Source organism: Chlorocebus sabaeus, chromosome 9, assembly GCF_047675955.1.
Source record: "Chlorocebus sabaeus isolate Y175 chromosome 9, mChlSab1.0.hap1, whole genome shotgun sequence".
Lineage (NCBI taxonomy): Eukaryota > Metazoa > Chordata > Mammalia > Primates > Cercopithecidae > Chlorocebus > Chlorocebus sabaeus.
In genome coordinates this window covers 17,064,679-17,078,136 of record NC_132912.1, presented here as the reverse complement: position 1 = coordinate 17,078,136, position 13,458 = coordinate 17,064,679, and the positions used below count along the sequence as shown (strand labels likewise).

At 40.5% G+C, this 13,458-nt stretch overlaps 1 protein-coding gene across 1 annotated transcript in view; it reads left to right on the top strand.

Annotated features, from left to right (window-relative positions):
• The window catches only part of CUBN (cubilin), a 309,569-nt gene that overhangs the window by 172,456 nt on the left and 123,655 nt on the right, over positions 1-13,458 (top strand). The window contains exons 32-34 of the mRNA XM_008002385.3: positions 8,611-8,770; positions 10,835-10,948; positions 13,055-13,165. Coding sequence (XP_008000576.3) covers positions 8,611-8,770; positions 10,835-10,948; positions 13,055-13,165 — 385 coding nt within the window. The remainder of the gene's footprint in view (positions 1-8,610; positions 8,771-10,834; positions 10,949-13,054; positions 13,166-13,458) is intronic.

Genomic DNA, 13,458 nt, shown 5'->3' with positions numbered 1-13,458 from the left:
CGTGCACTTGTAATCCCAGCTACTCGGGAGGCTGAGGCAGGAGAATCGCTTGAACCTGAAAGGTGGAGGTGCCAGTGAGCTGAGATCACACCACTGCACTCCAACCTGGGTGACAGAGAAAGACCAAGACTCTGTCTCAAAAAAGAAAAGAAAAGAAAAGAAATGTATATATGAGAATTTCTGTAATGAAATGAGAAAAACTTACCTTCATACTTGTAATCATAGTTTCCACAAAACTTTCAATACATTGTCTTATTTGATCTTTACAATAACCTTATGGGGCAGCAAGGGGAGATCACCTACCCTCATTTTTAGATGATGTGTCTGAGGTAGTTACTGCAAAGAGCAGTACAGCATGTGACTTGAATGCATTACTGGACAGCCTCATTCTTCAGAAGCCCTTCTTCATTCTTTCCTCAACCCTTCTTCATTCCACACCTGCAGACTTACCCCAGAACTTACCGGCTTAAGACAACAACATTTACAGTTTCCGTGGGTCAGGAAGCCAGATGCCACTTGCCTGCGTGCTTCCTGGCTCACTCACGTGAATGTACACAGAGTTCAGTTCCTTGCAGGCTGTTGGCTGAGGGAGCAAGTCAAGGGAGCTTGACTCCCTGCCATGCAGGCCTCTCCACAGAGTATCTCAGAACAGGGCACCTTGCTCACCAGGGCAAACAATAGAGAGGGCAAGAGAGAGTCCAACAAGACAGAAATTACTAGCGAGAGGGAAGGCACCATCTTTTCTCACCTCATTATGGAGGTGACAATCACTTCCATTGTTTTCTATTAATTAGAGCAAATCACGAGGTCTATCCCATACCCCAGGGCGGAGATTACACAGAGGCATGAATACTGGGACGTGGGGATCACTGAGAGCCAGGTCAGAAGTTGCCTACCATCCCCCAGCCCTACAATCTCCAGTTGGAAAATTTTCATTTATTATTTCTCCCACTCCTACCTACCCGTATTTCTGGACAAGCCCCCCACCCCTTGGTTCTCTTTTGTTTTTTGCCTCCGTAACTTTCTAATTCCCTACTTCATTTCTTACACAGCAATTTAGCTCCCACTTTGTCTTACTTTAATAGTAGAGGCTAACGTCTATCACATGCTTACCACGTGCCAGTAAACATTTATATCTTTTAGTATTTATATCTTTTAACTTGTTCTTATGAACAGTATGGGCTATATATTCATTTTAATCTCATTTTGTAGATTAGGAAACTTAGCAACAGATGAGGAAGCAAAGAGAGGGGGGCAACTTGTCCCCAACAACGTAAAATAACACCTCCCCTACTATACTCATGTTCTGAGAGCCTATGGAGGTATTTTACTCAATACAGACTGCTTTTCCCTCTAAAAGGAATCCTGCCACCAACTTTTAAATAATGCAACATACTTTTAAATAATGCAACATACTTTTAAATAATGCTTATTTATACAACAAAGCTGTGTATGAGAAGTAAAAAGTTCCCTTACTTGGCTTCTTTATTTTCCCACATTACCATTCTTTAGCACTCTGATCACAGGCCTCCAGAACTAGGAATGTCACCAGGAAGGGTTGTCCATCTCTCACTTGAATAGTTTTCCTCCTGTGTTACTTGACATGTGACAAAGTTGAACACATGTTACCTTTAGAAATGATGGACATTTATGCAAATCTCCTCAAGGTATTGAAGCATCAAGTATGAAAATTAAGACTGAGCACTGTGGTTCATGCCTATAATCCCCGCACTTTGGGAGGCTGAAGTAGGAGGATCGCTTGAGCCAGGAGTTCCAGACCACACTAGACAACACAGCAAAATCCCCTCTCTACAGAACGTTTAAAAATTAGCCAAGTGTGGTGGCGTACACCTGTAGTCCCAGCTATTTGGGAGGCTGAGGTGGGAGGATCCCTTGAGCCCAGGAAGTCAAGGCTGCAGTGAGTTATCACACCACTGTATGCCAGCCTGTGTGACAGGGTAAGACCCTGACTACAAACATAATAATTATAATAATAATTAAAAGAAATTTCATAAATGTTTGGCTTAGTTCTCACTTCTGGCTAGAGCTGAGGATGTGGAGGGGACTTGATAGCGCCATAATATATCATGTGTTCAGAATGCTCTGGACCTTGGGGATGGATCCGATGTCCTCTGCCCACCTTCTGCCTCTGCCTCCTCTCACCCTGCTGGTGAAGGGCCCCTGGGAGCGGAGTGCATGGCATTGGCTGTGCCCTGTGCTGGGGCCCCTTCATTCCCCTTCAGACCTGGCAAATAGGAAGCCCGCCCAGAAAGCAGCCGAGCTGACCTCCGTCCTGCTGGGAATAGCCTCTTACCCACAATTGTGTCTACTATGTGTTCATACCATTGACCCCATGAGGGCAAGGACAGCTTTTTCTTAACTTCGGGCTTTCCTCAACCCTAGTCCTCAATTTTTAGAGACCAGCAACTGTCATACATATTCATTTATTCATTTGTTCATCAAACATTTGTTGCCTGTTAAGTGCCAGGTTCTGTACTTTTAAAAAAGTCTCCTATTTTTATATAATAAAGTTAAGCTTTTTGTTTTTGTGGGTTTTTTTCATTTGTTTTGTTTTAAGATGGAGTCTTATTCTGTCACCCAGGCTGGAGTGCAGTGGCACCATCTCCACTCACTGTAGCCTCTGCCTCCCGGGTTCAAGCAATTCTTGTGCCTCAGCCTCCCGGGTAGCTGGGATTACAGGTACATGTCTCTACGCCCAGCTAATTTTTGTATTTTTAGTGGAGATAGGGTTTCACATGTTGGCCAGACTGGTCTCAAACTCCTGACCTCAGGTGATCCACCCGCCTCGGCCTTCTAAAGTGCTGGGATTACAGGCATGAGCCTCTGTGCCCAGCCTGGTGTGTATTTTGAATATGTGTGCTAGTATCTTGACATTTTATAAAATTCTGGATATTTTACAAAAAGACTGGTCAACTTTTCCATAGAAATTAAATGACCACTCCACTAGATCTGCCTCTGTTTTAAGAGCTTCTGTAGTTGGAATTCTCCCGGGGACAGTGGCCACTTTTTATCTGTGGCTTCAACTTCAAATTTTTATTTTATTACTATCATCTAGAAATGAATTAGTTGAGATGTACAAAGTTTTATTTTGTTTATATATTGCCCTGACTTTTACCACTTAAGTAATGATCAGAAAATCAATGCTGAGGCCTAGCAAACTCTTGGCAGTAGACTTAAGTAAGAATTATATGTTATATTAATATATGTGTATCCAATAGTAATATCATTTGCTAGTTTTGCCTTGGGAACTAAATGGAAGTTAAGGGGAAATTCATACTGATAATTTTTATGACTTTAGAATTATAAATGAATGGGAACAAGGTTTCTCATATTTTCTTCTTTGAAGTGTTTTTCTTGTGTAATTTTATACATTGAAACTTTAAATGTGAGATTTTTTTTTTTTTTTTTTTTTTTGAGATGGAATTTCACTCTTGTTATCCAGGCTGGAGTGCAATGGCACTATCTCGGCTCACCACAACCTCTGTCTCCCAGGTTCAAGCGATTTTCCTGCCTCAGCCTCCTGAGTAGCTGGGATTACAGGCATGCGCCATAACACCCGGCTAATTTTGTAATTTTAGTAGAGACGGGGCTTCTCCATGTTGATCAGGCTGGTCTTGAACTCCCAACTTCAGGTGATCTGCCCACCTCAGCTTCCCAAAGTGTGGGATTGCAGGCGTGAACCACCGCACCAAGCCAGAGAATATTGATTTGATATTATAAGTGTTAAAAACACTCAAATAAAAGAATTTATATTTCAAACTCTGTTAAAAATATTCTCCCTCCTTGATAGCCTGAGGTTTTAAAATTTCATAAAATGACAATTAGGTACATAAAACGTAATAACTATCATGCTGTGGTTTGAATGTGTCCCCTTCCAAAGTTCATGTGCTGGAAGCTTAATGCCCAATGCCACAGTGGCAGGAGGTATGGCCTTTGGGAGGTGTTCAGGTACTGAAAGCCTTGCCATCATAGATGGATTAATGTTGCTATAAAAAGGGCTTGCAAGAGTAGGTTCTCTCTCTTCTGCACTTCTGCCACTTGACTACATGATGTTCCTCCCCCCAAGAGGATGCACCATTCAAGGTACCATCTTGAAGCAGAGAGACCCGGCTCTAACTTGCTGGCATCTTGTTCTTGGACTTCCCAGCCTTCAGAACTGTGAGAAATAAATTTCTGCTCTTTATAAATCACCTGGCCTCAGGTATTCTATAGCATCACAAAGAAGTAGACTAAGGTGTGTCATGAGCATTTAAAGAGAAGTAACATGGTAAATCTAGAATTTGGAGAGAGAAGACTCTGCTACTCACTAGTGATGTGAACTTGGATGAGTTACTAGCTTTCATTGAATGCTAGTACTAGCTTTCACTGAATTTCATTGAATGAGACAGTAGTTTAATAGCTTACACACTTGCCTCCTTGTCTTTATTTTTATAGAAAATCACATGGGTTAGGATGTTTGTGATGGAACTTGTAAAATTATAACATGCTTATCACATTTGGGGTGTCATTGGTATATAATTTCAATCCCAGGACTCATGGAAACCTTTTTTTTTTTTGAGATGGAGTCTCACTGTGTCACCCACGCTGGAGTTCAGTGGTGCAGTAGCGGCTCACTGCAACCTCCGCCTCCTGGGTTCAAGCAAATCTCATGCCTCAGCCTCCTGAGTAGCTGGGATTACAGGCACCCACACCATGCCTGGCTAAGTTTTTTTTTTTTTTTTTGTATTTTTGGTAGAGACAGGGTTTTGTCATGTTGGCCAGGCTGGTCTCAAGAAAACCTTCTATTTTTGATCCGTTCCTTATGAAGTATTACTTCAGCCAGATGAAATTTAGCAGAGGTCTTGTAATTCCAGGACCTCAGGGGTTAGGGGTAGGGGAAATAGCTGCAAAGTCTCTAAAGGTTCTAGATGTGCCCTTTCAAAGGATCCCCAAGGAAATGGGGCATTCGGGTGATTTTCGGAAGATTTCAGCCATAATGTTTTAGTTTACTTTTGTTCCCCTTATTTCCTGCTGTCCCTTGAGAGGATTCCAACCACTCAGACTAAAAACAAGGACTTTGAAAGGGAAGAAACAATATGTACTTACTCCTTGGACCTTTGAATTTGGGAGAAAATTTTTCAAAAACCAGAAAGTCTTGTTTTGTGAGTCCATGGACTTGCAAAATCTTAGAGAGTTTTTTCTTGCTTTTCTTTCTTTTTTTTTTTTTTTTTTTTTTTTTTGAGAAGGAGAAGCCTATAAACACCATAGAACTCATTGTTCCACTAGTTTAAAAAATTAAGAAATGCTAGACAATTAGGTTGATTCCATATTTTGGCTATTGTGAGTAGTGCTTCAGTTAACATGGAAATGCAGATATATTCAACATACTTATTTAATTTCTTTTGTCTGTTTAACCCCAGAGTTGGACTGTTGGATCATATGGTAGTTCTATTTTTGATTTTTTGAGAAACCTCCATACTGTTTTTCATAATGGCTGTATCAATTTACATTCTCATCAGTAGTGTGTAAATGTTCCCTTTTCCCCACATCCACACCAGCCCTTGTTATTTTCTAATTGGGATAAAGTGGTGTTTCACTGTGGCTTTGATTTGGATTTCACTGGTGATTAGTGATGTTGAGCATTTTTTCATTTACCTGTTGGTCATTTGCATGTCTTCTTTTGAAGACAAAAAGACTTATCAATGGATGAATGGATTTTTTAAATGTGATATATATAAACAATGGAATAGTACTTAGCTACATAGAAATGAATACAGTCATGTCATTTGTGGCATCATGGCTGAGCCTGAAGGACTTTATGTTAATGGAAATAAGCCAGGCACAGAGAGACAAATATTGCATGGTCTCACTCATTTGTGCAGTGTAAAAATGCTGATCTCACAGAAGTACAGAGTAGAATAGTGGTTACCAGAGGCTGGGGACAGTAGCGGGGAGGAAATTATGGGGAGATATTTGTCAAAGGGTACACAATTAGAGTTAGGTAAGAGGAATAAGTTCTGATGTTCTGTAACACAGTAGGGCACCCACAGTAAACAATATTATGGCTTATAAATATTATACTGTGTTAAAAGTAACCAGAAGAGAGGATTCTTAATGGTCTCACACAAATTAGTGATAAATGTTTGAACTGATAGACATGCTGAATACCATGATTTGATAATTACACAATGTATATGTGTATTGAAACATCACATTATACCTCATACATGTTCGATTATTATGCATCACTTAAAACCAAAATAAAAAATAAATATAAACTATATATATTCGCAAAATTGAATATTAAACTTTTATAAAAATGAAAAAATGCTATTTTAAATAAATAAATGAATAAATTATCTTGAGAGGAGTAAATAGTCTGTGCTTTAATATTCAATTGGTATATTCTCCATACTCTGTAACCACAGACGTTCTAAGAAGGTATTCATTATCTTTTGATATTAAAACTAAGAAAGTATTAATAGAACATTACTTAAAGCTTAGGATGCTGTACCTATAACCATAGGACAGCATAAAACCAAGTATAGAGACAATAAAGACTTGAATTAAATCAATGGTGGTGATATTTGAGAGTAGACTCAAGTGTGAATGTAGTAAGAGTTTTCGTAGTGATGGTTTACATGTCATTTTGTCTACTGTTTACAGTGTTCAGCGTGATAAAATGAAGCATTCATACTAGATTGGAAACTATAATTTGAATTGGTTAAGAAAATGGAATTTAGTTTTTAATCAATCTTTGTTGAATGAAAATCAGTCATCAGGTTTCATTTATTGGAGATATATATATATAGAGAGAGAGAGAGAGAGAGAGAGTTAAATTTTGAACATTAAATAATAAAAAAGAAAAGGTTTGCTGCTCCAGAACAGACCCACATTTGTTTTAAATTTTTTATTGTAAAAGCTTTAGCTCCTCAGAAAGTTAAAAATCCTATTGATATTTGATTCATGGGCTTGTATAAGCCAAACTGAGAATATCTTGCCCATCATACCTGTGGCTAAAGAGAACATACAGAATCATACCTGTGGCTAAACAGAACACTGGTTATAATCATCACCAGATTTTTAAAGTCACTTGTGAGTACCTTCCTTCCATTGAATCTCTGAACTTTCTATTTTTTTCCCCAAGATTTTCTTATGAAATATAAGTGGCAATTTGTTTTGAATGAAACGGCCGTATTTTACCTTCATACTTTCAGTCTCACTCTGAGAGTTGGCAGGTTGATGCATGCATCCTGCTCAGCTGATACCTTGCACTGAACAAGAGGAAAGGGTTTCAGTTCTGGACTCTGGAATCTAGTGGTCTGATTCAACATGACCTGCTCCCTCTTAGGAATTGTGTGACTTGGACCCGTTACTTAGGTTCTCTGTGCATCTGTTGTCCTGTTCTTAAAAATGGAAAGAAATTTAGGAGGATAAAATGGGACAGTGTATGTGAAGGGCTGAATCCAGTTCCTGGCACATGGTAAGCACCTAATGAATGGGAGTTATTATTAATCATCCATGCAAAGGAACTCATTTCCCCCTGATTTACACATAAGAGTATTCAAAAATTCATCTAGACACTGAGTTCCAAGCAAATTAGTAAGTTTCAACTTTAACAAATCGATACAGAGATTTCAGGTATATGTGATGTAGATTCCATTTCATTACATGCATAGAGGGTCAGCTAGGTCTCAGCATGGCCCTAGGCAAGACGAGACCAATAGTTAAAAGGAGGGAGGTAATTTTCTTTTCTTTTTTTTTTGAGATGGAGTCTTGCTCTCTGTTGCCTAGGCTTTAGAGCAGTGGTACAATCTAGGCTCACTGCAACCTCCATCCTGGGTTCAAGCAATTCTCTTGCCTCAGGCTCCCAGGTAGCTTTGACTACAGGTGTGCACCACCACACCTGGCTAATTTTTGTATTTTTTATTAGAGACGGGGTTTCACCACATTGGCCAGGCTGGTCTTGAACTCCTGACCTCAGGTGATCCACCTGCCTCAGCCTCCCAAAGTGCTGGGATTATAGGCATGAGCCACCATGCCTGGCCAAAAAGAGAGAGAGGTAATTTTCTAAATCAGCCTCATATAACCTCTATCATTTGAAAAGAATTCTACCATTTCTTTTCTCTTAAGCATTACCCTATCACGAACCCTAAGCAGAACAAACAGATCTAACAAATGTCAGGATTCTGACAACAAATGCTCATCATTCATCATTATTTCTCATCTGTTTTCTCATGTGTCTATTCTTGCATCACACATTTCCAGCACATGTTGTGGGCATAGCCTTTGAGGTGACTACACTGGGGTTGGAGAGGAAGGGGAATGTGGAAGGGATGGCATTTATGAAGTTATCAAGAGATCTAATAGTGGCTCTGACTGAGGAACTCCTGCCGAAATTCATGTCAGCATCCCTAGAAATGACCAAAGACTCAAACACTTCCATGGAACTGTGAGACAAGAGAAGAAAATAAAGCCAGTTTCCCCAGACCCAGCAAACGTGGGATTTTCCACTAGCACATCGGCATGCAGGCAGTTCATGGAATACAGGCCTTCTAGATGTGAGTCTGAAGCTCTGAACCACTGTTTGCCCTGTCACCTTTCTTGTAGGCATACGATGGCTCAAGCTCCACAATGTCCCGCCTTGCCAGGACGTGTGGAAGGGAGCAGCTGGCTAACCCCATCGTGTCCTCAGGAAACAGCCTCTTCGTGAGATTTCAATCTGGCCTTTCCAGACAGAACAGAGGCTTCCGAGCTCAATTCAGGCAAGGCAAGTACCCTACGGATCTTCCCAAGCACAAGAGAAATCTTCAGTGCTCTGTTTGGTGCAACAGTGAAATGAGGCCTGTGCTCAGAAATTGATCACAGCCTTCTACTTAACATGTAAAAAATTAAATAGAACAAAAGAACTGTGACTTACATTTATCCCAACTCCTGATGCTTGAAACCTTCTCCTTCTCTGACTTCCTTTGGACCTGCATCTCTAACAAGTTTTCAGAATAATACTGTTTAAAAGTGCTTTTAAGACTAGAAACAGTATAGAAAAGCTTTTATCCAAATTCACTGATCTAGCACTACCCAAGGCTTTACACTACAATGGGATACACTGCTATCAATTACAAGACTTGCTTGTAATGTAATCAGATTCCAGCCCCCGGAAGTAGTGGTTTCCCTCATTTCTGAGTCCTGCCATTGTCCAACTGAGGAGTCACTGTTGTTTTCCATTTATTTTTCTTTGTTCCCTCCCTTCCTCCCTGACTACCCTCCTCTTCCTTTTCCTCTCCTTCCCTTCCTTTTCCCCCCTCTCTTTCCCTCCCCTTTCCTTTCTTTCCACAGGGTCTCACTCTGTCACCCAGGCTGGAGTGCAGTGGTGCAATCACGACTCACTGAAGCCTCAACCTCCCAGGCTTAGGCAATCCTCCCACCTCAGCCTCCCAAGTAGCTGGGACTATAGGTGCACCCCCATACCTGGCTGTTTTTTTTTTTTTAGAGATGGGATCTTGCTCTGTTGCCCAGGCTGGTCTCAAACTTCTGGCCTCAAGTGATTCTCCTGTCTTAGCCTCCCAAAGTGCTAGAATTACAGGCATGAGCCACCGCACCTGGCCATTGTTTTTGTTCTTAAATCACTACTTCTCCAAGACCTTTTTATCCGTTGCCTTTCATCTGCTCATTCTGAGAGATGAACCCCTTATCCCATAGTCAGAGATGACTTGTATTCAGATGATTCAGAACATTCATTACAAATACATTTAGTCTGTGTAGTCGTTATGTCTATCTTAGTCAACTCACTTATATTCTGTAGTAAAGAGCTCTGGATAGGGACAGTGCCTGGATCGAGGTCTCCCAAATACATACCATAGACCTTTAGACTTTGGAGCAAGACAGACCATATTATTGTTGATTTTTAAGAAAAACTAGTTTCCTAATAGTTCTTTTGCATGTTATTATTCACTTGTATGTTGTTTCATAGTAAAAAGTCCCTGCTAGCTTTCATCTGGACTATGACAACCTCCTCAAAGTCACCTACCCTTACCCCATCTCTCTCCAAAGTCACCTGTAAAAGCCCTGCTCTGATCATGCCATTGGAATGTTCAGTGTGTGTCCTGTCTCCACCTGGCCTGGAGAATGAAGCTCAAGCTCCTGCGGATGTTAACCAAGGGCCCCAGAACCGCCCTGACCTCTCTCCAGCGTCAGTCACCCACATCCCTCAGGCACCCCACGCTCCAGCTGAGCCTGTATAGATGCAGTCCTTACCCTCCTCTGTGTCTGCTTAGGCGGTCCCCTGCCTGGCCTCCCTTTTCTCACCCTCCAAGTCCTAGTTTAGCCTCAGCCTCCTCCTCAGCGAGACCTCTTATGCCCTCCAGCGGTGACCGCCTCTCCCTCTTCAGGACTCAATGGAATTTTGCTCTTCTCTGATAATCTGCAGTCATCCTTAGGAAGCCTTGTTCAATTAAGTATTTATTTTCCTGAAAAAAAAAAAAAAAAGAGGTCATTTATAAGTAGATTATCCTATACCTGTGGTTTATGAGTGGGCCGTGTAAGTGAATCCATGCAAGAATTTTGTTTGAATGACTTAGGCAATTCATGGCCATTTAATCTGTTGCTTTCTGCCACTTCCTACTTCCTGTAGTTGAAGAATAATTGTTAAAAATATAAACTGTGCTCCTGTTTTCTCATGGTTTATGTGCAGCTCTCCTTACGGAGAACTTCCTTGGTATGCATTTTAGAAATAAGAAGAAAAATCATTGATGGTTTTATTCATCAAATAATTGTTTCGTATGGTCAGCAGAAATGAAAAGCATATGACATGTATGTGTGTTTGTGTGTTCCCCAGCCTGCGGAGGCCACATCCTCACCAGCTCATTTGATACTGTTTCCTCTCCACGGTTCCCTGCCAATTATCCAAACAATCAGAACTGCAGCTGGATCATTCAAGCGCAACCTCCATGTAAGTAAAAAAATAAAAAAGAAAAGGCATGCAGGAGAGAAGGTGCCTGGAGGAAGGTCAGTCTATGGGTAACCTTCTTATCTCAGTGCTAACAATTGATGGCCTTCCTCTTCATCTTTTGCAAGTCCCGATTCCTGATGTGCACAAGAACAAGCATTTCCTAATCTGATAGGGAAGTCATTTTTACAGTTGCTTCTAAATTTAAAAACAATTTTTTTTCATTTCAAGGCCTAGCAAAGGTTAAAAACACACACACAACAACAACAACACAACACACCTACAACCTCGCTGTATTAACAGGCATATGCAGGCATGTGAGATTGGGGGTAAACCAAAATAATCGATAAATCGTTTTTGACATGTGTGCCTTGAGTGTAGCTGATGCTCAAGACAGTTGCTGAGTGAACAAATGAAGAAGAGCCACAGACTGGAGAATCAGTGACTCACAGGCCAGAATGCAATGCACACGCCTATCCATCAAAGCAGACATTCATAAAACCTGGGCTCTCCTGCAAGGTACTATTCCAGCACAGGCCTAGAATAAACATTGAATAAACGCTTACTTTCTTTTCTTTCTTGGAACCCTAGAATCTTATTTTCTGACCTGGTAACAGTCCGTTGGTAAGACAGAAAGAGAACATCAGGAAATGCCCCTAAAGGACATGACAGAATAGCTACAAAGCAGGTGATGCTTGGGGCCCTTCTGAATCCTGTTTCAGGGGAGCCCTGCCTTCCCTTGAGGTTTGCAGGAAAATACGGTTTCAGGCATAATGTAGGAAAGACTTTAAGTTCTTCACTCTACACAGCAATTAATCGCCTGTGTGAAAATAGGGAAGTCACTTAAGCTTATCAGGCCATGAAAAAATAATCTGCAAAATGAAGAGTCTGGCTTAAATATTCTCTAGCACTTTCCCTTGGTATGTCAGGAGTTAACAAATTGCTGGTATCTTTATTGACATGCATAAGATGTGGAGGCCGATGATGTAATCCTTAGCCAATTCAAACGGGGAGGTGGAGCCCCAAAGAAAGTTGCCAGCCAGCCAGAAACTGAGCTGTAGATAAAGAAGCCCCCTCCCTTGAACGGAGCCGTTTGTGCCTGAGGATTATTTTCTAATGAGTTGTGAAGCATTTAGATGAAAGATCTCACTAGTTCAAGAACAGCAATAGGAAAAGATCCTGTTCCGAAGATTAGAGAGCTTGAAGAACAACAAAAAGAAAATGTATCCAGGGGCTTGCTGTTCTGCAAAGCTTTCTTGATAAATGTCTCTGAATCTTAGGGCACCAGCTCTAGCCTGAAAATAAAACTAAGTGAGTTAAAATGTGACAGCCAGGGGGAAAAGAATGCATTATTTGCAAGCACATGCAAAGAAGCCGAATTTAAGGAAATGAATCTATTGAGAAAAATGCTTATGAGAGAAACACAGCAATGGTGATATAAAAACTGGAAAGATGGCATTTTCCAACAAGATATTCCCTTATAGTGCCTGGAATGAACCTACCCAGGAGTCCTCTTATTTACCACTACCAGTGTTTCAGATGCCACAGGCACTTTGGAAAGCATCTATTCTGTTACTCTTCAAAGGAAACCATCTAGCATAGAAGTTATCCCCTTCCCTCTGTTTATCCCTTCAACCATGTGCAAGTCTGCCTCATTCATTACTTCTCTGCTGGAGAACCCTTACATGAAATTGTCAGAAGTAAAATTTATCTCCCTGTATGTTCTTTAATTTTAATTTTATTTTGTAAAAAATTTTTATTTTTAATGTTTGTGAATACATAATAGATATATATAGTTATGGGGTACCTGAGATGTTTGGATGTAGGCATGCAATGTGCAATAATCCCATCATGGAGAATGGGGTCTGCATCCCTTCAAGCATTTATCCTTTGCATTACAAATAATCCAATTATACTCTTTTAATTATTTTTAAATGTACAGTAAGTTATTATTGACTACAATTACCCTGTTGTGCTATCAGATAGGTCTTACTCATTCCTTCTATTTTTTATACTCATTAACTATCCCCACCTCCCCATCTTGCCCCATCTCCCTGTATGTTTTATTTGCCAGTACTGTATTAGAGAATCTTCTCTTTTTTCTTCCAGTAAATCATATCACCCTCTCTTTTACCCACTTTGAACTTGAAAGAAGCACAACGTGCACACGTGACTTTGTAGAAATTTTGGACGGCAACCACGAAGACGCACCCCTCCGAGGTACCTTGGCGCTCACTCATATACATCTGTGGTCTTGGCTGTGCTTTATTTATAGATCTACATATTTATAGGCTGCCGTTCTAGGTTAGAATGTTTCCAATAAATAGAAAGAGCAGCCTAAGCCAAGTAAAGATGATTGGAGGGTAAGAAAGTAGGCTTGAATGTGAGGTTCAGGGAACTCAGCCTGTTGATTAATATATTCAAACATGTGAATAGTTTGTGTATATGTTTTAAAAGATTTAAAAATTGCAGCTGCTTTAAAGAGTAGTGGAATGCAGCTCATCCCAGCATTA